Source organism: Natrix helvetica, assembly GCF_964273705.1.
Source record: "Natrix helvetica genome assembly, chromosome: 1".
In the NCBI taxonomy this organism is placed as follows: domain Eukaryota; kingdom Metazoa; phylum Chordata; class Lepidosauria; order Squamata; family Natricidae; genus Natrix; species Natrix helvetica.
Genome location: NC_138548.1, coordinates 192,091,975 through 192,118,233, shown reverse-complemented (window position 1 = coordinate 192,118,233; position 26,259 = coordinate 192,091,975). Strand labels below are relative to the sequence as shown.

The window sequence follows — 26,259 nt, the reverse complement described above, 5'->3', positions numbered from 1 at the left end:
GAAATTGGAGCTAGAAGCCCCCTCTAATCAGGAGGAGGTAACCAAAGCCTCACTGAGAGTTGATCATCTGAAGAGACATGTAACCCAGTTGGTGATGGAGATTTTGGAAAATCTCAACATCCGTGGGGAGCCAGAACAGAAGCAAAGAAGCAATTGGAAGGGCAGCAGCCATGGATGATACCCCTCCCGGGCCCTGCTGATCAAGCAGATGGCACAGTAGCAGCAGCAGAGGACCCAGCAAACCCTCCCCACTAGTTGGTATGTGGATTGGGGCCCATTCCCAACCAACCCCAAAACCCGCCATTGGAAGGAAAGACTCCTTCCCTTGGGGTGAAGTTTGATGGGAACTCGCAAAAATTGGGATTCTTTGTGGCATGCGCTCTCACCTACATGCAAGAGTACGGGCGTGATTTTCAAACCCAAGGATCCTGAGTGCGAATTGTTACCCTAGCCCTGGAAGGAGCTGCTGCCAGATGGATGGTGACCCTACATAATGCCGATGCGCCAGAACTGTGGGACTTCAACCATTTCATGATTGCCCTGCGACAACATTTCAAGGACCCCCTCGCAGACCACAAGGCACGTGACCACATTAAAGTTGTTAAGCAGGGACGACGGCCAGTGGCAGAGTATACTGAAGAATTCTGAGACCTGGCGTGTCGTGTGAACTGGCCAGAGGATATCCTGGTAAGCTGTTTCAAGGATGGGCTGAGTGATGACCTCTATAATGCCTGTGTGGCCCAAGGTGCACCAAACCACCTACATGAGTGGTATCTCACCGCCAAAGAGGCTGAGATCGACATGGCCAGGAACCAGTACCGAGCGGGGCGAGTGTGGAAGAAATCCCCACCCCAATGGAAGCAAGAACTTTCAATCCACAAACATCATCTTCTCCGAAACCCTCAGCCTGTTTCAAGTGTGGAAAGAAGGGGCACCGAGCTGCAGAATGCCGTTCTCAAACCCCTGCTAGGAAACCAGAGTGCCCATCGGTGGGGAGGGGAAACCTACAAAACCTGGCCAGCGTGGGAAGGAGCAGGGATATTGTATAATAATAATAATAAATATTTATTTCTTAGCCGCACCCTCTCCCGAAGGACTCGGGGCGGCGTACAACAAAACATAGGAAATAAATATATCGACATACATATAACAAAACATATACCAAGACATATATACGACATATATTGTAGAATTCCCACCCCTCCCCTCTTTGAGGAGGAAACCCCAGCTTCTCAGCAAGAGGAACCATACTCATTCGGAAGTGATCTAGAGGATGAACCACTGGTAAGCAAACCAATTAAACCGCTTACCCTCCCCCTAAGACTGTTTATCCCCAACTGGGAGAGGGGGATAAAAATCTCTGCTTTAGTGGACTCAGGGTGCACCCACCTGCTGTTTGATCAGCCCAATCCTGGTAAGGAAGTTGAAGATTAATGTAAGGAAGCTGAAAAGCCCCATAGATTTTTGCCAACTAGATGGGTCAACAGCAGGTGGGGAGCCAGCTTCTTTTGCCACTTTGAGGCATCAGGACCCACGAAGAAATACATACATTTATAGTGGCACCTGGCATGGGATGGCCACTAGTCTTGGGCCTTGCATGGCTGAAAAAATGGAACCCCAAAATTAATTGGAAGCAAGGCACCATAAAAGTTCAGATGCATATGACTTTTGCTGAGAATCCACACAAAGAAACTGAGGAGGCAGATCACCAAGAAACAGCAATGCTTGCTTACACTATGCCAACCCAAAGAATACAAAGACTTGGCTGAGGTTTTTAGCGAAAAAGCCCCTGACAAGCTCCCCCCGCCACTGCTCCACTGACTGTGTGATAGAAATCCTACCCGGTGCCTAACTCCCTAAACCCAAGATGTACAGCATGTCACCGAGGGAGCTGGAAGAACTGAGGGCATTCATTGAGAAAAACCTAGTAAGGGGTTTCATCGAGCCAGCCCGACCAAAAATCGCAGCGCCAGTGTTATTTAGAGAGAGAAAAGTTGGCTCCAGATGTCTCTGTGTGGATTTTAGAAATTTAAATACAGTGTAGAGAACATGTACCTATCACCCTTATGAAAGACATGCTAGCACACCTCGTTAAAGGGGAAATAATTTCAAAGCTGGATTTAAGGGAGGCTTATTACTGCATCAGAATTAAAGCAGGGGATGAATGGAAACGGCATTTAACACCCCTCTTGGATGCTACCAATTCAAATGTGCTCCCATTTGGGCTACAAGGGCCCGCCGCAGCGTTTATGCAATTAATATATGAAATGCTACATGAGCATATGTATAAGGGGGTCTTAGTTTATTTAGATGACATTTTGTTATATGCCGAGACCAAAGCAGAACATGTAAAATTAGTCTGGGCTGTTCTGAACAAACTCTGCTCTGCCAAACTTTATGCTAAACTCTCTAAATGTGAATTCCACCAAAAAAAAAAATCGATTATTTAGGGTACTGCATTTCACACCAGGGCATAGAAATTGACTCTTTAAAAGTGCAGTCGGTACTTGATTTGGAACCACCCAGAACATGTAAACAGTTACAGGGCTCAGTACTTTAAATGGTTTGAATTTACACTCAGATATCTCCTTGGGGGGGGGGGGAGAGATTTTTCTGGCAGACACACTATCCAGAAAACCGCAATACCATAGTACGAAGCCAGAAATAATCAAACCCATGGTACAGAACAATCAGCTAGCTGCAAAAGTAATCACCAGATCCCAGGCAAAACAAGAAACATTGATGGACAATTACATCACCCAAACTTTTAAACAAGCTTTGGCCACCGATGAATGGTTTTTGAGCCCCAAATCCAGCTGCCTGATGAAAGATAGCTTGGATGGGAGGGAAGTTGTATGTTCTAGCTAGTCAAAGACTGTGCTTAATGGCAAGGTGCCATGACTCAAGATTAGCTGGACACTTTAGTTTTGTGAAAACTTTACATCTAATTAAAAGACAATTTTGGTGGCCATCACTAAAAAAGGACATAGAGAGCTATGTAATTAGCTGCCCTATTTGTGCAGTAGCTAAAAGACATCATGGGAAAATCCCAGGACTCTTACAGAAAGTAGCTGAACCTTCAGCACCCTGGAGAGAGATTGCTATGGACTTTATTGTAGAATTGCCAGAAAGTGTGGGGAATACTGTCATTTCGGTCGTAACAGACCTGTTTTCAAAACAGGCACACTTTATACCTTGCCAAACAATCCCAACTGCTAAAAGTCTAGCCAGGTTATTCCTGATACACATTTATCATCTTCATGGAGCCCCACAAAGAATCATCTCTGACAGAGGGGTCCAATTCACGTCAAAATTTTGGAGGGCATTTTTAAAGTTGCTTGGCACCGCCCAGGGGTTGAGCTCGTCATACCACGCCCAAACTAACCGGAATTATGAAAGATCTAACTCAGTATTAGAAAAAATATCTAAGATGTTTTATTAATTTTCAACAGGATAACTGGACTGGACTTTTACCTTTTGCGGAAGTGGCATTCAATAACTCTGTACACTCAAGCACTGGTTTTACCCCTTTTAGAGTAGTAACAGGCCAGGATTTCAGCCCCATGCCTGAACTACCCACAGAAGAACCCACTATCCCCTCACTTAAGGAGTGGATGGACACTTTATGAAACACATGGCAAGTAGTTAGATAAGCTTTAGAGGAAGCTAGAGCAGCTTTTAAAATGCAAGCTGACAAGAAAAGAATGGAACCCAAACCTTTCTACGTTGGAGATAGAATATACTTATCTACAATATTCCTGAGGTCACTGCAGCCATCAAAGAAATTAGGGCCAAATTTCATTGGATCTTTCCCTATCACTAGAGTAATCAATACAGTAACAGTAGAATTACTCCTTCCAAAGATACTCAGGCAAGTCCACCCAGTATTTCCCATTAGTTTATTCAAACAAGAAGTAATCTCACCACTCAGACCACCTGCACCTACACCATCTGTTCCCATCATGATAGAAGGTGAACAACACTTTGAAATCAAGGAAATCTTTGACTCTAGGAAGGGAGGAAAATCCAAGCCTCTACCCTCATCCCAAAATGAATGGGTAGTTAAACACCAGGTTAGGGCCCCTACCTTACTGGAAAAAATCACTCCCAATATCCTGACAAACCTTGTTAAAATACTATGAAGGAATTTTTTACCCTATCTTTTCACAGGTGGATCTCTCCTTTTTCTAAGGACGGCAGCATGTTAGATCCCTAAAAGTGATACTGCCATTCAATTGGGAGGCGGGGGATCTTGGAGTTGATTTATTGGCAGTGCCTGTGACAACTGATATTTTACAACTGGTTTCCTGGCGCCAAAATGCCTGAGAGCCCATCACCTTTTGGGGGAATGCTTATGATGGCCATGTGCGACGGTTCACTTTAATGTCTAATGGAAGATAGCCATGGGAATGTATGTTTATTCGGTTCTCAGGGCAGTTGGTAAAGGAAACATCTTCACACTTGTGTATTGGCTAAAATCGGCATTCCAACTAATGGGAGGGGTCTCTACTGCTTTAATTCTACTCGCATTGCCGAAGGGGATTCATATGTTGCTTTGAATGTAATGGTTTCCTTTCTATTTAATAAAAGGTTCCTTTTGAAATACACAGTTTCAAGAGTCTTCACTTTCTTAAGTTAGGAGAGGCAATCCTTACACTATCACTTCCTCTGATCTTAATGCTATCCTTGTTGATGCAGCCCAGGCCTGATTGACTTTTTTGGCAGCTGCAGCACATTGCTACTTTATACTTAAACAGTGATCCACTAGGACACCTAGATCCCTCTCACAGTTACTACTGTGGAGCCAGGTAGCACTTATTCTGTACCTACAGTATGTATGGTTTTTCCTGCCTAAGTGCAGGACTTTATTTTTCTCCCCACTGAATTGTATTTTATTAGGTACCGTATTTTTCAGAGCACCTTTTCCCTCAAAAAAGAGGTGTGTTTTATACACTGAATACAGCAATTTTTTTTGCCTCCCGAAGCCCCGCCCCCTTCACCAAAATAGCCATGCATAGCCTTTAGGAGGCTTTCAGAGAGCTCCTGGAGGCTGGGGAGGGCAGAAATGAGCAAAAAACGGGCGATTTTTTGCTCATTTTTGCCCTCCCCAGCCCCCAGGAGCACTCTATAAGCCTCCTAAAGGCTATGCATGCAATTCCTTTGACAAAATACGGGCCCGTTTTTGCGGAAAATGGGCCGTTTTTGGGAGGTTTGCAGAGTGCAAAAACTTTTTTTTTTAATTTGCCTCTTCAAAACCTTGGTGCGTCTTATATTCCGAAAAATATGGTAGGTCCCAATGTTCAAGTCTATGAAGATCCTTCTGGATTTTGAGCCTATATTCCAAAGTGCTGGCTGTTTTCCCCAGCTTGGTGTCATCGGCAAATTTGATGACTTTCCCTTCTAGCCCCTCATCTAAATTGTTTATGAAGATGTTGAAGACTTCTGGGTGTAAAACAGAACCTTGGGGTATTTCAATGCATATTTTCCTCCATGTAGATGTAATTCCATTGAGGATTACATATTGAGTGTGTCAGCCAGTTACGATTAAGAGGGATAAAATTACTTTCATAAAATCTAGAAATCTGAGATACTAACCAGATTAAAAGTGCTAAACATCAAAACTCACTACTATTATCTCTGCTATCCAAATAATTCCATCATAGTCTGGATTAGCCTAATTATCCTAAGAAACATAAGAGTTTTGAAACATGCCTTGTAACTTCTTTCTTCCTTACCCATCATGACGTTTTAAAGTCAGTTGCTAACAAATCTTCTCACAAGACCAGGCTTCTTGTTTCCTGCGAGGCATGCAATTTGTCAGTAGTGACCTAAAAACAAACGTAATACAAGACCAATACTTATTTTGAAAGACCATGCCAAATTATATATGTCATTGCCCAAACCATTAGCTCTAAAATGCTTAGACAAAACAAATGAATAAAACTATTCATTTTACTGCTGATATCACATGTAGGAAGCCCAGTTCAGCAGCTGTCTAGCTCATGGTTCCTCAAACTACAGCCTGCGGGCTGGATATGGCCCGCTGAAGCCATTAATCCAGCCCGTGCAGAACCACGTCTCTGTTCTGCCCACATCGCCCCACCCACCCGCTGGCCTTCACCCTTCAGCCGAGCACAGGACGTAAGCTGGAAGTGGAAGGTAAGGCAGAGAGCCACTGGATTCAGGGGAAAGTGGGGAGACAGTATGCTTCTGGGGGGCGGGAAGGCCAAAAAGGCCCAGCATTGCAGCCTGTGTGGCTTCCCTTTCACTGGGACCGCCTCCGCCCACCCCACGTGGGAAAACCACAATTGGCAGCATTGCCAAACTCTGGAACAAGATGGGAATGAGAAGGAGGAAGGCAGGGAAGGTAGGGAGGAAGATAAGAAGGAAGAAAGGAGAAAGAGAGGTTCTTTTTGTGCCAAAAAGAAGCAGCATTCCTTGGCTGAGAAGCGGACAAAGGTAGAAAGGGAAAGTAAATTTCAGACCTTGCAAAATGCCACTCACTGGAAAGGAAGGAAGAAAAAGGGGAGCCCAAAGCTTAAATCCCAGAGGCTGGCATTGGATCTCTCCCACTCTAGCTTCCCTGCTCAATTACTAGCCTTCTTTAGCTCAGAAGCAGCCACATGGAAGAGAAGAAGGTTTCTCCCTGAGTTTTTAAAGTTGTGAGGTTTTTCTTCCTACTGCAAATGCAGCCCTCCAGCTCTGAGTGTTGTTTCTGGTCTGGGAGATTTGTAAGGGTCCCTTCTCTGACTTTGGATTCAGTGTGTGTGTGTGTGTGTGTGTGTGTGTGTGTGTGTGTGTGTTTACTAAGGTGAACATTTTGCTAACATCTTTCAACTGCAGGGAAGCTACAGCGTGGTGGGGGAGGGGGCTTCTTCCTGAGTTTTTAAAAGTGAGGTTTTTCTTCCTACTCTACTGCAAGTGCAGCTCTCCAGCTCTGGGAGCGTTGTTTCTGGTATGGGAGCTTTTTCCTTTGGATTCTGAAGAAAAGGAAGTGGAAGTGAAGGATGCAGTGACTGGGGCTTGTAAGGGTCCCTTCTCTGACATTGGATTCGTCTCCTCTGCAGGTGTTTACTACGGTTGCTAAGGTGAACATTTTGCTAAGGATTTTTCCCACTCTGACTTCCCTGCTCACTTGTTAGTTTAGTTTAGTTCAAAAGAAGCAACATGGGGGGAGGGATTTTTTGTTGTTGTTTCATTGCCTGTGTTCCAGGACCTAAACTGATTAGTTGTGTAATCACCAGAGTAAGCCTATTTAACTTAAAAGCTTTTCTTTTCTTTCTCTGTCACCCCTCCAATTCTAAATGAAACTTGAGGTGGACCTGTCCTTAGTTATCGGAGTCACTTTCTGATCAGTCCTCCTGATTTGGCCTCTTTTAGATTTAATCAGCATTAAGGTACTGTAACATTTACTTTATATATAATAGTTACCTTTTAAAGCAGATTGGTGTCTATGTGAGAGAGAGCAAATCGCTGGGGATTGTGTTTGGCTACAGACAATCTCAATGGAGTTTATATAATTTGAAATCTGTTCATTTTAAATAGAGTAAGAAATGCAGATTAATATTGCTGGAAGTAGTAACAAAAGATAATACCATAAATTAAATGCATCAGAAATCAATTTACAATAATAAGATAAAGTTATATGGTGCGGTCAGAGAAATGCAATGCTAATGGATTTTAGAGTGATTCTCTTTCCCAAATCTTGGGGTTTTTAGTTGCAGTCTTAGACATACACTACATTTATGCAATACAGTACAAACAGGAATTTCCTGTTCTTTCTGATATCAATTACAAATCGATACAATTCTCCTTATGTTATTTCCCCTTCTAATTTATTTCATTTGCATTCCACCATATTTAACCCTCTTATTTTACTCATCTATCTGCTATATTGAGTGATTACCTCTAATAAACTCTCGTGTGCATATATATATATATGTTAATTCTCTTTAACTTCTATTTTTGGACTTTATTGACTTCTTTCATTGATCCTTGTTTCTTTCCTCCATCCACCTATACCATTTTTCCCATATCTGGTAATATTTTGTTTCTTCTTTTCCCTGGATTTCTTTTGTTAGTTTGTCCATTTCGGCAGTCCATATCCTTTCTTATCATTTCTTTTTTTTCTCACATTTTTTTAAATTTTTAAACATAAAAGACAACATTAAAAAATGTTCACCAATTGCATACAGCATGTCGTTTGGTTACAAGTGTTTTTGCATCCATATTTTCGATTACACATACAATCACAGATTTTCCATCCAATATAACCAAAAACCTCACTTTCATTGTACAGCATATATTCAATTACGATTAATATTTCTTTCTTTTCAATAAACTTAATTCTCTTACATTCTTGATTGTCTACTTAACAACAACGTACCTTTATGCAATCATTGTCTCATTTAAATATTTTTACAGTATAAAAGAATTTACCAAGTGTTTATGTTTATATATCTATCATTATTTTCAACAGGATATCTTTATAGTATGCACTTAGAGTTATATATTATATTACCAATCCTCTATCAAATGTACATTAATTCATTTATTATCTTTGTCCTTCATTTTATAACAAAAGTTTTTAAATTATTCATATATATGTCAGTGTTGTATTATTATTAATCTAACAACATTATTATATTTTTGCTTTTCTCCTTCAATTAAACATTGTTGTTAGTCTATTTATTTATTTTATTTATTTATTATTCATGCTTCTAGACCGCCCCCTCTCCCAAAAAGGGACTCGGGGCGGTGTACAGTCCATGCAAAATATATCAAAATACAATAAAAATTGAATATGTACAGTTGGAATGGAGGAGGTTAAAAATGGAATTAAAAGAACTGTACAAAGCAATATATATAAATATAGGATTTTGAACCCCTAAAACACACACAATAAGCTAAAAACAATACCCCTAAAATAACCAGTTAATACATTTGCCAGGAGGGACAGTTGTAATTATGCCAGGCCTGCTAATCGGAACAGGTGAGTCTTCAATTTTTGCCGGAAGGAGCGGAGGTCAGTAGTGGTTCTAATGTCGGGGGGGAGGTCATTCCAGAGGGTTGGGCCCATCACAGAGAAGGCCCTACTCCTTGGTGTCGCCCGTTGGCATTGCCTAGTGGACGGCACCAGGAGAAGTCCCTCTCTGTGTGAGCGAATTGGCCGCAGGGATGTATGTGGGAGGATGCGATCCCGCAAGTAACTAGGTCTATTTAACAACGTTATTGTATTCTCACTTTTCTCCTTCAATTAAAACATAAGTAAAACATTTTTCATGTCCAGGTTCTATTTTCCAGCCACTGATAAAACAAATCCCATATCTTATAAAATAGCTCGTCTTCTTGTTCTCTAATTTCAAATGTCAATTTGCTCATTTCAGCGCACTCCATATCTTTCGAATAACTTCTTCCTGTTTTGGTGTCATTTCGTTTTTCCAGTTTTTTGCAAATACAATTCTAGCTGCTGTTAAAACGTTTACAATCAAATATTTTAAGTCTTTGTTGTAAATTTCTGGTATGATTCCCAGTAAAAAGATCTCTGGTTTGAGGTCTATGTGTTTGTGTATCATTTTCTCCAACCACATGTGGATTTTAGTCCAGTATCTTTTAGCTTCAATACAAGTCCACCACATGTGGTAGCATGAACCCGGTATCTGATGACATTTCCAACACTTTTCCAATTTATTCTTGGACATTCTTGCAATTCTCGTTGGGGATAGATGCCACCTGTAAAACATCCTATACAAATTTTCTCTATATGCAGTTGACATTGTCATTTTATAATTTTGAGACCACAATTTCTGCCATTTTTCTAAATCTATCCCGTACCCAAAGTTTTTCCCTCAAGCTATCATAGTTTCTTTAACTTGTTCCTCTTGTAATTTAGTCCCTAATAAATATCCATATAGTTTTTTAATTACTTTTTCATCAGTACCTATTAAAATTTTATCTAACTCAGTCATTTCATTGTAAAGACCTTTTGATTTTCTATCTTCATTCTATCTAGATTGTATCTGTAAATATGAATACCAAATCATTTCTATTCCTTCTTGTTTCAACTCTTGAATAGATTTGAGTTCACCCTCTGTATTCAATATTTCAACATATCTTACTCTTTGTTCCTTTTTATATATTATTGGATATGAAAATGCTTTAATAGTTGATATCCAGGCTGGAGTTTTTAAGTAGTGTAATCTTTTAACCTTTTCCCAGTTTAATAACAAGGCCTCCCTTATATAATGTCTTCTAAAATAACCATGTGCTTTAGTTCCTTTATACCATAAAAAAGCATGCAATCCCAACAATAAATCATGACCCTCTACATTCAATAATCTGAAATTTTTTAGTGTTACGCACTCCTTAATCCACATCAGGTTTGTTGCTTGATAATATAACTCCCAGTCAGGTTGGCCCAATCCTCCTCTTATTCTAGCATCTTGTAGCAATTTAAGTTTTATTCTTGCTTTTTTCCCTTGCCAAATAAACTTCAAGACTATTTTATTTAGATCTTCAAAAAAGTCCTTGCCCAATCTAATTGGAATTGTCTGGAACAGGTATAGAATTCTGGGTAAAATGTTCATTTTAATTGTAGAGATTCTTCCTAACATTGATAGCTGCAGGTTTTCCCATTTCATCAAATCAGTCGCAATTTGTTGTTTTAGTCTAGTATAATTATCCTCCTTGAGAGTGCTACATCTAGATGATAAGTATATCCCCAGATATACCTTACTTGTGATTTGAATCTGCAAAGCTTCTTCCAACTCTTCCTTTCGTCTTAATGGTATGTTCTTTGTCAAAATCTTTGTTTTGTCTTTATTTATTTTCAAGCCTGCTACTTTTCCATACTCCTCTATTCTTTCCAACAGTTTGGGTGCTGTCTCGAATGGGTCTTCAAGAATAAATACCAAATCATCTGCAAATGCTTGTAGCTTGTATTCTTCTTTTTAAATTTTCATTCCTTTTATTTCTTCTTCTTCTCTAATCTTTCTATTTAAGACTTCTAATGTTAAGACAAAAAGTAACGGTGATAACGGGCAACCTTGTCTCGTACCTTTCTTTATTTCAATAGAAACTGTCAATTCTCCATTTACCATTATCTTTGCGGTTTGTTTATGATATACTATTTGTATAGTTTGGATAAATTTCTTACCAAAATTCATCTGTTCCAATTGTAAAAACATGAATTGCCAATTCACGTTGTCAAAAGCCTTCTGTGCATCAAGAAACATCAAAGCCATTGGTTTTTCAGGATGGGCCTCGTAGTATTCCAAAGTATTCAAAATCATTCTCACATTATCTTTAATTTGTCTCTTTGGTAAAAAAAAAAACCATTTTGATCAGAGTGGATAAAGCTATATAAATACTTTTTGAGTCTCTCTGCTAGTATAGATGCAAATAACTTGTAATCTGAATTTAATAAAGATATTGGTCTATAGTTCTTGGTTTGTGTTAGATCTGTCTCCTCTTTGGGTAGCAATACAATATATGCTTCTGACCATGATTTAGGTATTCTGCTCTCTGATATCACTTCATTCATAACTTCTAAAAGAGGGAGAGACAAGATTTCTTCAAATGTTTTGTAGAATTCCACTGGTAATCCATATGGGCCTGGGGCTTTTCCATTATTTTGTTTTTTGAGGGCTTCCATTAGCTCCATCATTGTTATTTTACTTTCCAACATTATTCTAGTTTCATCTGGTATCTGGGGAAGATTAGCATCCTGTAAATATTTTTTAACTCCCCCCTCTTCCATTTTCTCTTGTTGATACAACTTAGCATAGTAGTCTTGTATAATTTTCTTTTTCTCAGCATTTCCATAATGAATTTGTCCTTGATTGTCTCTTAATTGGAATATTTTCTTAGCCGCTCTCTCTTTTTTCAATTTATATGCAAACCATCTGCCTGGTTTATTTGCATTTTCAAAGTAATTCTGTTTAGTGCCTCTGATTTTTTGTGCCAGTTCTTCCTTTTCCAGTAGATCTATTTTATGTTTGATTTTATCCATTTTTATTTTAGCATCTTTTTTTGTGGCAATCTCTGCAACTCTGTTTCAAGTTTTTTATAGTCATTGTCTATACCGTGTTTCCCCGAAAATACGACAGGGGCTTATTTTCTTTTGCCCCACGAAATATGCCCTTGGACTTATTATCAGGGAGGGCTTATTGTTTTGGGGCTGCTGGGCGGCTGCTCCCTTGTGAACTGGCTCCCAAAGAGCCGGGCACAGCCTCAGGGGCGAAGCAGCCATGGGTAACCATGCTCACGAGCAGCCGCCCGGCAAATCCTCTTTTGGGGCTGCTGGGCGGCTGCTCGTGAGCATGGTTACCTCATGGCTGCTTCGCCCCTGAGGCTGTGCCCAGCTCTTCGGGAGCCAGTTCACAAGGGAGCAACCGCCCGGCAACTCTCCCCTCTGACCAGACAGAACGCCACTCCCCAACCTAGTGGTATCCCGAAGGCGGCAAGCAACGTGAGCGCTCCCACTCGGCTCCTGCAACTTGGCGCTTTCGGGATAACGCTAGGTCTGTGAGCGGTGCTCTGCCTGGCCGGAGGGGGGGGGGTTGTCCAGGGGGTTTATTTTCTGGGGTGGGCTTATATTTTTGCCCACGCGAAAAATGTGGCAAGGCTTTAGTTTCGGGACAGGTTATATTTTCGGGGAAACACGGTAGCTTTATGCGTTTGTCTTTTCTTTAAGTTTCTCTTCCTTGTATAGTCTATTATCAGGCCTCTAATAACAGCCTTCATTGTGTCCCAAAGGTTCTGCATTGATGTATCTTCTTTTCTATTTTCTTTAAAGAAAAAAGCCAATTCTTTTTCCATTTTCTGTATAAAATCTTTTTCTTTCAATATGATATTATTTAATGTCCATCTAGATCTTATCCTTTGGCCTTTCCATTTCATTGTAATTGGATTATGATCCGCCCATGTGCTTGCTTCAATCTCAATTTCTTGTACATTACAAATCAATTCTGTTGAAGCCCATATCATATCAATTCTGGAAAATGATGAATGTCTATTTGAATAAAAAGTATATTGTAATATTTCTTTCTCTCCATATGTCTCTTAAGTTTATTTCATCCATCATCCTAAAGAAGGATTTTGAAGCACTTCTCTTTAACTTTGTTGTTTTGTGTGTTTTATAGTCCATGTTCTGGTTTACAATGCCATTAAAGTCTCCCATCATACAAATATCAACATAGTCCAAGTCCGAAATTTTTTTGTGCAGTTTTTTATAAAATCCATCTTGCTTTTCATTAGGAGCCTAAATTCCAATTAAAAGTATTTTTTTAATATTATCCATAATTTCCACCATCAAAATTCTTCCCTCTTCATCTGCATAAATTAATTTCGCTGGAATGTTATTTTTAATGTAGAAGATCACTCCTCTTTTCTTGCAGTTCGCCAGTGTAGTAAATGTTTTCCCAAGCTTTGGTTGTATTAGTAGGTGTTCATGTCTCTTTTGAATATGCACTTCTTGTAGACAGATTAAGTCGCATTTTAGTTTGTCAAATTTGTGAAATATTTTCCTTCTTTTAATTGCTGAGTTAAGACCATTGATATTAATTGTAATCATTTTTCCCCTCCATGTTTATACTTTATATACAGGATTTATAGCTCTAGTTGATCTGGGTTCTCGTTGTTCTCTGAGATTTACACCGCCCACTGCGCCTTCATCCTTATCAATTCCACCTACAGCTCCTTCTACTTTTTCAGTCTCAATTATAGGTGTCTCCAGTGATTGCACCAATAATTCTTCTTTTCCAGATTTCTCAGCCATTTCTCTAAAATTTTGCCAACACCCAGATCCCCAAGTATTTCACTTTCTTATTAATTGCATTTTAATTACTAATTCTAATTCCTCTTCTTGCTTTTTTGTCATATTCTTAGTTATAATTTTTCTTTTGCTTTTATTAATTTTTAATCCTGCCACTTTGCCATATTCTTCTAATTTTTGAATTAATTTAGGACTGAATTCTAGCGGATCCTCTAAAACAAATACTAAGTCATCGGCATAGGCTTGGGTCTTATATTTGTCATTTTTAAGTCTTAAACCTTTTATTCCCTGGTCCTTCCTAATTTCATTTAATAATATTTCCAGAGTTAGTATAAACAGCAAAGGAGAGAGGGGGCATCCCTATCTAACTCCCTTTTTTATTTCGATCTTCTCTGTTAGTTCTCCGTTCATCAGAACTTTGGCTATCTGGATGTTATAAAGTTTTTCTATCATTTTTGTAAATTTTTCTCCGAATTTCATCCTATCTAGTTGTGTTGTTATAAATTTCCAAATTATGTTGTCGAATGTTTTTTGTGCATCAAGGAAAATCAGTACCAATTGCTTTTCTGGATGTGCCTCATAATATTCTATTATGTCTAGGATGACTTTTGTATTATTTTTAATGTGTCTGTAGGGTAAAAATCCGTTTTGGTCTGGGTGTATTCGTTCATTTAAAACTTGTTTAATTCTTCCTGCCATAATCACTGCAAATATTTTATAATCGGAATTCAATAGTAAAATTGGTCTGTAGTTTTGGATTTTTTGTGAATTGGCTTCTTCTTTCGGGATTAGCAATATTATTGCTTCCGTCCATGATTCAGGCATCTTGGCTTTTCCTAAGACTTTGTTAAACATTTCCACTCCTAATTCTTCAATATTATTTTATTATATTTGTATAACTCCACTGGGATTCTGTCTGGTCCTGGGGTTTTATTATTTTTCTGGTTTTTCAGGACTAATTCCACTTCGGCTATCATTATTGGCCTGTTTATCGCCCCCCCCCCCCTTTGCTCTTTTGAGATTGGAATGATCTTTTCTGGGTTTAAATATTGTTTTATTTTAGTTTCCTCCGTACTATCTTGTGTGTATAGTTTTGCGAAGTATTTTTGAATAATATGCTTCTTTTCTTCCGATTTATGTTGAATATTTCCCTCGTCATCTTTTAATTGGTATATCATCCTTTTTTCTCTTTCCTTTTTCAATTTGTATGCCAGCCATCATCCAGGTTTGTTGGCTTGTTCAAAGTAATTTTGTTTGGCCGCTTTAATTTTCTGTGCTAATTCTTTTTGAGTTATTAAGTTAATCTTATGTTTTATCATCTCTTTTTTCTTTTTTAATTTTATTATTTGGGTCTTTCTATAATTCAGCTTCAGCTTCCCTAAGTTCTTTTTGCATATGTTCTTGTTGCTCTTTTTGTTTTCTGATTTTTCTCGCAATGTAGGCCTCTTATGTATGCTTTCATGGTGTCCCAGAGATTTTGAATTGAGGTGTCTTTTTTAAAAAATTTATTCTAAAAAACAGTTTTAATTCTTTCTCCAGCATTTGAGTGTATTCTATTTCATTTACGATATTTGGGTTCATCATCCATCTTTTTCTTCTTTTTTGGCCTTTCCATTTTAATTTTATTGGGTTATGATCTGCCCACTCATTTATTTCAATTTCGATTTCCTCTAACTGATTACAGATAATATCCAGGCCATCTCAATTCTCAATTCTCTATTTTAAGAAGCCTAAATCTGCTGTTCTACTGAAATTAGGCAAGCAGCAAGAAAGTGTGTATGTAGATGTTTTATCAACTATCTACAAGACAACTGGACTGATCTCCCGCCTTTTGGGGAAATGGTCTACAACAACGTGGCACATAGTAGCACTGGTTTCACTCTGTTCTAAGTAGCTACGGGACAAGAATTTAAATCTATATGTGAATTGCCAGTAAAATATCCTGAAATTTTATCATTGAAAGAGTGGATCACTCACCTACCATACACCTGGCCTCTTGTATGAAAGGCCCTCGCTGAAGCCAGAAATATTTACAAAGTCAGCTTGATAAAAAAGGGGTTGAACCTAAGGAGTTTAAAATTAGGGATTGTGTATATTTGTCCACATAATTCCTCCAATCTTTACAACCCTCTAAAAAATTAGGTCCCAAGTTTATAGGCCCCTTTCCTATCAAATGCATTGTAAATCCAGTTACGGTGGAGCTGAAATTAGCTAAATCGTTGCGGAGGATCTACCCCGTTTTTCATTGCAGCTTACTGAAACCTGAATCTACCTTGCCTTTATGGCTAACACCCCCTCCTCTCCCTGAACCTTTCATAATTGAAGGTGAACAACATTTTAAGATAAAGAGGATCGTGAACTCCCACTTACAGAGGAACAATCTAGTGGCGTGGAATGATTTGCCCAGCTCCCAAAATGAATGGGTTGATAAAACTCATGTCCAAGGCATTACTTAGAGGCTTTCATGACTGATATCCTGACAAATCTAAATTATCATTATTTTCCTTGTTTTCCTTCTATTTTCTCCTCCAGATGCAGATCTCCTCCTTCTAGGGAGGCAACATGTCAAGTCCCTATTGCCATGATGGCAGCACAGGTGGCACACGGAATTATATTTGCACAGCAGCCCACCACTTCGGCGCACATGCATGCGCCAACCAGCTGATTTCCAGAAGGCCGTGGGAGGCTGTTTTCTCCCTCCCAGGCTTCAGGAAAGCCTCCGGAGCCTGGGGAGGGCAAAAACTCCCCCCCACATGAGGGGGCACATGCATGCATGGGTGGAGAGTCGCACACGCATGTGCAGGTGGCAGGGCATGCACACGCACACAGTTTTCGCACACCTTTAGAAAAAGGTTAGCCATCACTGCCCTATTGAAACACTGCTATTCTGGAAGGGAGGGAGGCATCATAGGCCACATAGTTTGCATGTTTTTGCTTTGCTGTTGCTGTAACTGCTTGTGAGCCTAAAGGAAGGGGGAGTTCACACCATCTGCAGCGAGTCCCTCTGCACTAGTCTGGGCCTGGTATGATTTTCAAAACACTTTTGTGGTGTATTATTAGATACTGATGGACACAGGATATCAAGGGGGGGGGTTACAAGGGAAAATTAGGCCTATCGCTTTGCATTGCAATCACTATCTCTCAGTAAAAGTTCCTTTTGAAATGTAAATTGATTCAAGAGTTTTACTTTCTTGGGAAGGTTGTTGGGACAGATCCTTATAGCTTCTGTCTAACTGGTTCAACTGTCTCTAGATACTCATTTGCTATATTCATCTCTTACTGCTTGTTTTCACCATTCAGCAGTAGATTGTACCCATCTCCCTCCCGTTGCAGTGACAATCCAAATCAGCCACCTACAAAAGCTGGAAAGGAACAATAACCTAGAATAAGAATAACTTAGAATAACAGACTTGGAAGGGACCTTGTAGGTTATCTAGTCCAACCCCCTGCTAAGCAGGAGATCCTATACCATTTCTGACAAGTGGCAGTCCAATCTCTTCTTGAAAGCCTCCAGTTAGATAAAGCACCCACAACTTTTGAAGGCAAGCTGTTCCTTTGGGTGCTTTGGAAAATAGGTTATCCACCTCTTCTCTGTGACAGCAACTCAAATATTGGAACACTATACTCATGTCTCCCCTGGTCCTTCTCTTCACTAGACTAGCCATGCCCAGTTCCTGTAACTGTTCTTCACATGTTTTAGCTTCCAAGTCCCAATCATTTTTTTGCTCTTTTCTGGGCTCTTTCTAGAGTCTCAACATCTTTTTGGCTCCAGATTCGACAGGAAGTTCTTCAGCTGGAAAGACATGGGAGATGAGCCTCACATGAACCCTGTCTGACAAAACTTCTCCAGTGTTCCTTTTTTTGGAGCAGAACCTCCCTGGAGGGGGGGCGAAGAAGGGTAGCATCTCATCAAACCCAGAGGGAAACAACAGATCCCTTGCAGGTCAGAGATTTGCCTATGAATTGGAGTCGGGGCAGTAGCCTCCAACATGACTGACAAGATGCTGACTTTTTGTCAAAAATAATTTTGGAGCAGGAGGGGAGCGGAAAACATGAAAGACCGGGTTAAAAAAATATATTGAACCCACAACTATAAATTACACCTGGAAAAGGCAAAGAAATTCTGAGAACATAAATAATATTGATGGTCAGATCGGGACTTTCTTTTTCCAAAAGAAAAGGAAGAAAGAAAGGTGGAGGGTTGTAACACCAGCCCCCCCCCCCGAAGCTCTTTGTTTGTAACGCTTTCGGACAGAAGGATAGAAAGCAGAGAAGTGACAAACCCACGCAATTATAAACATTAAACTTGGTTTTGGATCCTGAAGGGTTTACTTTTACTTTGTTTGAATTCCTTCCAACTAATATAAACAAGAGAAAAGCATGTCTTCTTACTGATAACAGATTGACTATGTGGGAAGTTTTAATTAACCAACTGCCATAAATTAGGAGACAAGGAGAAACTCTTGGCTGATTATGGGCTTGTTATGGGTGATTTATTTTGAGCAGTTATTAAAGGAAAGAATATACATTGCATTCAAGAACTGGGAAATACAGAGTTTCTTTTTTCTTCTCCTCTCTCTTCTTTTTTTCTTTTCTGTCTTCTGCAAAAGATTAAGATGGTGTCAGCTTCTCTTCCGGTTTCAAATTACTTGGATTAACTGAATTTAAGGTGGACCAGAAATTTTGAAATAAGACTTGTATTATAACTGCAATCTTGGAACTGGATATTAAGGAAGAACAAAAGACTAAGATGGCTCCCACTGCGTTTCTCCATAGTAGTTGGAGAAGAATTCTCCATAGCAGCAGAAGAATTCAAAAAAGAAGAAGGGGGCAAGGCAATGAAGTGGGAGAAACGGAGAGAAATAAAAAGCAGACAAAAAATTCCATAAATCTTGGCAGTGGCACAGGGAAAACATAGTAATCCAATTGGCAGTGGTATAGGGAAAACGTAGTAATCCAATTGGCAGTAGCATAGGGAAAACATAGTAATCCATACTTGGATTAACTGAATTTAAGGTGGACCAGAAATTTTGAAATAAGACTTGTATAATTGACTGCAATCTTGGAATTGGATATTAAGGAAGAACAAAAGACTAAGATGGCTCCCACTGCGTTTCTCCATAGCAGTTGAAATAGATAAATTTAAGGTGGATCAGAACTCTAAAACAAGAATTGTATAACTAACTATAACTTCGGAACTGGACATCATGGAAAACTGGGAATTAGAAGAACTAAGTGAAATTATAAAAAATATGCATAAATCATTAAAATCAAGCCTAAATAGAATTCTGAATCCAGGGAAACAGACATCTAAAAGAAGAATTCAAAGAAGAAGAAGGGGAGGCAAGGCAATGAAGGGGGAGAAACGGAGAGAAATAAAAAGCAGACAAAAAAATTCCATAAGTCTTGGCAGTGGCATAGGGAAAACAGAAAAAGAGGAGGTGTCCCAACAAAAGGGAATAAAAAGCAGACAAAAGTGGTTTTGAAGGCTGTTAGTGGTATAAGGAAAATTGAATTAGGAGACTATACCCCAACAAAGAGAAATATAAAATACATTTGTGAGGATGGTTTGGGGAAAACTGATGGGAGTGGAGGTGTTAAAATAAAGAAAAGGGAGAAGACAGGAACAGAGAAGTGGGACAAAAGACTTACTAGGAAAAAAATCAGATACCTAGATATGGAAAAAAATAAAGCAAGATAAGGGTTTTATTCCTAAATATGACAATAAAATGGAGTTGCTAACTGGTTGAACATAATAATGGAAAGACAATGAAAAAAGGCAAAAATATATAGAATATGGATAAATATGAAACTGATATGGGGAGGTTGTAAAGCAGAGGTTTGTGTTTCACTTTTATACATGATAATTAAACTGAGTTGCGAATTTACTGAAAATGACAACAGAAGGATAACATGGGTTAAAATATATAAAATATGGATATATATAGAACTTTTAAAATGATGAATAAAGTGAGATGTTTACTGTTTGTCATTTTACTTAATAGATTAAGGGAATTGTAATGAACATTGAACAGTGAAGTTTGGCATTTATAGACAATTTAAGGGTAATCTAATCCAAGATATGGAAAAATGGAGAGGGAACATGGAATATATCTACAATGGGAAATTACTGAGAGTCAAAGACAGAATCACAAATTGGGGGAGTAAAAGGATGTATAATTATATAAAGATAAGGATGAGAATAGCTGAGAACTGTAACCTGGTCTACATCTTGACCAAAATTAGGCTGGGGGGAGGGGGGCTTAAAAGTACAATGACTATATATGTATGCTTTTTTTTTCTTTTTTTTTTAAGAAAGGAGAAGAATATATGTTAAAATTAAATATGTATATTGAAAAGGAACTATAAATGCCATCAACATAAAATGGAGCTTTCTGTAAATAAGACCACCATTCTACTTGTACTCCTAGTGATGTCAATTCTGGTCTTATTTATAGATACAATCAAGGTATGCACAGGATAGGAAGAACGAAGGTATTGCCAAAGACTACACAATACTAGATAAACTTTTGATACAGACAGAAAACAGACTGATCAAAGTGCTGTATAGATTCTTGATGGAATATAAGCTAGAGGAGGAACATGTCAAAGAAACCATGGTCACCTGGGCGAAAAATTTCGGTTACAATGTGGAATTGGCTAAGTGGGAAAAACTTTGGATACTTAATCAGAAACTAACATTGGCTACGGTGTATAAAGAAAATCTTTATAAGATGTTCTACAGATGGCATCTCCCCCCAGCACGGCTTTCCAAAATGTTCAAAAATCTGGCCCCAAATTGTTGGAAGTGTAAAAAAAACACCAGGCACTTTCTATCATATGTGGTGGATGTGCAATGAGGCAAAAAATATTGGAAAATGATTCAATCATGGTTAGAACAAATGGTGGGAGAACAAATTATGTTTAAACCAGAAACTTATCTCCTAGGCATAATACCGGAGGGGTTTAAGAAAGATACACTTTAACTATACATATACTAACTGCAGTGCGCATAACCTATGCACAGTATTGGAAAAAAGAAAATACTCCATCAGAGCTAGATATAATCAGAAAAGTGTTGGCCTGTGCAGAAGCAGATAGGCTCACTCTTGAACTTAAAAATAAAGGGGAATCAGAATATTTTGAGGTATGGAATAGATTTTATGATTGGTATAAGACAAGATGACAAGACTGGAACAAATGTATATATTATGATTGGACAGAAGGATAAACAATGTATTAAATAGATTAATTGTTAATGGTTGAAACTAGCTGTATATAATGTGAATGTATGGTCACTCCGACTTCGCGGTATTGCATTGTTTTAAATGTAAAAATAATAAAAATATATTTTTTTAAAAAATGGAGCTTGCTCAGGAGCTGAAATATACCAAGTGACGGGTTTTTTATTAATGTAATTCAATAGAATTTATTTATCGGGGTTTTTAAATATTGTGACTTTTTAATTGTTTTAATTGTTAATTGTTTAATTGTTTTTTAGCTATTAGCCTACCTCCTCCTTGTATACGTTTTGTATACGTTTTATATACGTCCTTGTTATATGTATGTCCTGTCCAGATTTGTATTGTATTGTATTGTACTTTGTACTTTATTTGTTTTATTGTACGCTGCCCCAAGTCCTTCGGGAGAGGGCGCGGCTTAGAAATAAATATTCTATTCTATTCTATTCTAAATGAGATGAAGAGTTGGAAGAAAAGGAGAGAGGTAAAGGAAGAAGAGGAGAGAGGGTAAGGAGGGGGGAAGAGGAGAGAAATGAGGAGTGGAAAGGGGGGAGAGGAGGAGGAGAAAGGAAGGGGAAGTAGAGTAGGGAAGGATGACAGAAGGAAGAAAGGAGGTAGGAAGGGGGAGGAGAGAGGGAGAAGAAAGTAATGGATAAGGATAAATATGGTGTATTGGGAGCAGAAGAACTAATAATTGTGTTTCGGGAGTTGATGGCAAGATGAATTGATGTATACATCTAATAATACAAAATGATGCTGGCTATGTAACAGTATACATATGATTATATGTTATGAAAATGAAAAAAAATGTTTTACCAACCCCCACCCCCATCTTTTTGGTTCCATGTAACCAAAAATGGATACAGTATTCTAGATGTGGTCTTACTAAGGCTTTATAGAGGGGTATTATTATCTCACATGATCTTGATTCAATCCCTTTGTTAATGCAATTTAGTTAATGCAGTGGCTTTTTGGGTGGCGGCTGCACACTGCTGGGTCATATTTAATTGATTGTCCACTAGGATCCACATTCCCTGCCACAGTTACTGTTATTAAGCCAGCTTTCACTTAATCTGTATGTGCACTTTTAGTTTTTCTTGCCTAAGTATAACACTTTACTTTTCTCTACATTGAATTTCATTTTGTTAGGGTGCAATGTTCAACTCTTTTGAGATCCATCTGGATTCTGAGTCTGTCATCTAAGATATTGGCTATTCTTGCCAGCTTAGTGTCATCTGCAAATTTGATGAGTTTCCCTTCTATTCCCTCATCTAAGTCATTTATGAAGATATGGAAGAGTACTGGGCTTAAGATGGAACCTTGTGATACCCCACTGCTTACTTCCCTCCATGTAGACGTACCATTAAGTACTACTTGTTGAGTATGGTTTGTCAGCCAGTTACAAATCCATCAGGTGGTGATACTATCTATCCCACTTTTTTCTAGCTTACCACAAAGTTAGGTTGTGATCTACTTTGTAGAATGCCTTACTGAAGTCTATTACTGTGTGTCCACAACATTTTGCTGGTACACTAATTTAGTCACGTTGGCAAAGAATGAAATAAGATTGGTTTGGCATCATCTGTTTTTAACAAACCCATACTCACTTCTAGTTATAACTATTTGTTTCTAGATTTTCACAGATGTTTCTTAATTATCTTTTCCAGTACCTCCCCAGGTATTGATGGTAGGCTGACTGGTCTGTAGTTTCTTGGGCCTGATTTTTTTTTCTTTTTTGAAGATGGGAATCACATCAACTCTTTTCCAATCTTCAGGTTCCCCTGTGCTCCAGGACTTTTGAAAGATATGCTACAATGGTTCTGAGATGACATCTGCCAGCTTCTTCAGAACCCTGGGAAGTAATCCATCAGGTCCCAGTGATTTACATTCATCCAGATCAGCCAGGTGGTCTCTTATCATTTCCTTGCTTATTTTAATATCTGTTTCTAGACTGTCTTTTACAGTTATGTTTTTGGTAGGTTGGGCTGTAGGGTTTTTTTTTTTTTTTTTTTTTGCATGAAGACCGTTGCAAAGAATGAGATATATAGCTCTGCTTTCTCTCTACTGCCTGTTATTTCCTTGCCATCTTCTCTTTTTAGTCTGTTTTCATCAGGGAGGGAAGGAAGGCCAAACGTGACGCCCCAAACTGCATCTGACCTGACCCTTAAGTAAATGCTTCACTATATAAGAGTAGCATGCCACAGAAGAACCTCCCTCTCAATACTTTAATATTGCTTTCACAATTGCATCCTCAACTTTGTTTTACATTGTCCTACCACCCCAAACAGCTTATCCTTATGTATAGGGATGATAATTGCTGTAGTCACATACATTTTGAGGATATGAAGCTTTGGAAGGCTTCGTTGCTGAAAATATCACTCTCTTTTTAATGCAGCATCAGATCCAGAAACGTCAATTCATTCTTTTTTAAAAACAGCATGATTCTCTCACTGCCCTGCAAACTTTTTAGATTTCTGATATGTGGAGTGGGAAACCTATTTTCTCATTATCCCTCTCCATATATAACCTATATGGCTAAACACTCTCTCAAAGAAACAGAGTGCTTCTGAGTTCAAAATAAATGTCATTTGTGAAAACAACAACAGTGGATTGTCACTATCCTTTTTAAGCCAGACGAACCCTAACAATCAGACAGATTAAACGAAGGGTCTCCTTACCAATTTTCTGTCGCAGATCTTCTATCTTCAGCGAAGCTTATAAAGAATGGGGCTGGCGACAGGGAACTCCTCACTGCCGGCGCCTCGAAAGTATAAACAGTGACGCCAAACATCCGGTCACGAGGCCAGGGCTGGCAGTAGCAGGGCTGCCACAAGCTTCGTCACGCGCCAAGGGAAAGAGAGCATAGAGATAGAAAAAGAGTTAGAACGACAGCGTGAGAGCAGCTTGCTAATCAGTTGTGGCGCGGTGCTGGATTCTTTTTGTGGGCTGGCCTGCCTTTAAAGTTTAAAATTTTATTCTGCTTCAGATTGGAGGGGAACTAACTTTATTACAGACAAGAGATCGCAGTAAGAAATTAAAACAAAGCCTCTACTATCTATCAACATAATAACAATCCGGAAGGGACATTTCCCCCTAGTAGATTAGTAAATGTGTTAGCTCATGTCAGGCTTGAGGTATTCCAGGTCAGAATTTGATTGCATCCTGTGTAATATTTATCAGATAGTAGAAGGGAGATAGAGTGGTTAACAAGATTGATATTTTTATAACCAAATGAAATAATCTCATTTCAGATGTTTATATAAAGTTTATAGTGCTTCTCAACCTCAACAACTTTTAAGATGTATGAACTTCAGCATCCAAAGTTCTCCAGCCAGCGATGATTAATTGTTTTACCTGCATTTGCTCCATAACAGCACATCTGTATCAGGCATGAAATCCTCTTACCTCCACTACCGGTTCGGAACAATTCTGACAATAGCAATTTCTGATCAGTTTCCACAATCTCAAATTCAAGTTTGTGTATACCCCCATGTATGCTGCATTCTGTTTGGAAAAGTCCCAATGATGCTATTAATTTCCCTGAATACAACTTCAGTTTGGTGCTACTAGGCCAAAGAAGTATCTCAGGTGCCAGTTTAATTTTGTCCTTTAAACTCATGTCATCACACATTGCACCAGAGTCCAACTGGCAGGGTAGTATTAGGGAACTGCAGCATAAAGTTACTATTAACAATAGTTCTTCCATTTCTCTACATCTTTTTCAATTTGGTTTCTTAGTTTATAATAATTATTTATTTATTTATTTATTTTACCGTGCTTCTAGACCGCCCCCTCTCCCGAAAGGGACTCGGGGCGGTGTACAGTCCATATAAAGAATATATCAAAATACAATAAATAAAAGAATTAAGTATGTACAGTTAAATTATCTTCCTTAATAATATTAAGGAAGATAATTATTACCGTGTTTCCCCGAAATTACGACATGTCCTGATAATGCCACATTTTTCTGGTGGGCAAAAATATAAGCCCCCCCCCCCACAAATAAGCCCCCTGGACAACCCCCCACCTCCGGCCAGGCAGAGCCCTGCTCACCAACCTAGCGGTATCCCAAAGGTGCCAAGCCGTGGGAATCGGTGGGGAGGCAAAGATGATTGCATTGTTTAGCACCTTCGAGATACCAAGCGGCTCTGTGCCCAGCTGAAGAGGGAGGTTGCTGGGCGGGCTCAGCCTCATGGGCGAATGGCTGTCTTGTGCTGTCGCAGCAGCGCAGCACAGCAGCCATGAAGCAACCACACTCATGGGCAGCCACCCGGCAAACCCCCTTTCCAGCCGGGCACAGCGCCATTCATTGACCTAGGGGTATGGCCAAGCTGCATGAGCACCTGTTCGCCACCGCCTGGCGCAACTTGGCGCCTTCGAAATGGCAGTGAATTGTGCTCTGCACGGCTGGAGGGGGGAGGGTTGCACGAGCAGCTGTTCTGCTCTCGCTCATGCGCCTGCCAGCCTCACGATGCCCTGACCCAGCTCTCTCTGCAAAGCCAGGGCACCTCTGCTGCCGCGGCTGCCGACACATGGCTTTTTCTGCGGCTTCCAAACCGAGTCTTCTGGCAGTGGCCGCTCTGGGTGTACGTTCTATGGTTGTACGCTCTGCCGACAGCTGGCCCACAACCATAGAGCATATGCCCAGAGCGGCCACTGCCGGAAGACTCGGTTTGGAAGCTGCAGAAAAAGCCATGTGGCGGCAGCGGCAGTGGAGGTACCCTTTAGGAGGCTTGTAGAGTGCTTCTGGGGGCTGGGGAGGGCAGAAATGAGTGAAAACTGAGCCATTTTTTGCTTGTTTTTACCTCCCTAGCCTCCAGGAGCACTGTACAAGCCTCCTAAAGGCTATGCATGCCCTTTTCTGACAAAAAATGGGCCTGTTTTTGCGAAAAATGGGCCATTTTTTGGGAGGTCTGGCAGAATGCAAAAACTTTTTTTTTTAATTTACCTCTTCAAAATCTTGGTGCGTCTTACACTCTGGTGCGTCGTATACTCTGAAAAATATGGTATGTATTTTCATCCAATATTTTTTAGCTTTTGGGCATGTCTACCACATATGGTAATATGAACCAGATGATTGATTACACATCCAACATTTTGCGGATCTATCTTTATACATTTTTGCCACTCTTGCCAGAGCAAAATGCCATCTACAAAACATTTTATTCAAATTTTCTTTATATGCAGTTGATATAATCAGTTTAATATTTCTATCCCATAGTTTCTGCCAATTATCTAATTCTA

At 39.4% G+C, this 26,259-nt stretch overlaps 1 protein-coding gene across 6 annotated transcripts in view; it reads right to left on the bottom strand.

Moving 5' to 3' along the window:
- MCOLN1 (mucolipin TRP cation channel 1) overlaps positions 1-23,818 on the bottom strand; it is a 49,058-nt gene extending 25,240 nt beyond the window's left edge. For 3 of the 6 annotated variants that reach the window (XM_081967846.1, XM_081967847.1, XM_081967842.1), the window contains exons 1-2: positions 23,694-23,818; positions 5,736-5,828 (exon numbers count right to left, since the gene is read on the bottom strand). In XM_081967846.1, the coding sequence (XP_081823972.1) occupies positions 5,736-5,742 (7 nt within the window). In that variant the 5' untranslated portion in view covers positions 5,743-5,828; positions 23,694-23,818. Of the gene's footprint in view, positions 1-5,735; positions 5,829-15,751; positions 15,839-22,685; positions 23,194-23,693 lie in introns of those variants that run through there. The other 3 variants (XM_081967843.1, XM_081967844.1, XM_081967845.1) reach the window with 3 other exon arrangements.
- Positions 23,819-26,259: the final 2,441 nt, after the last annotated feature.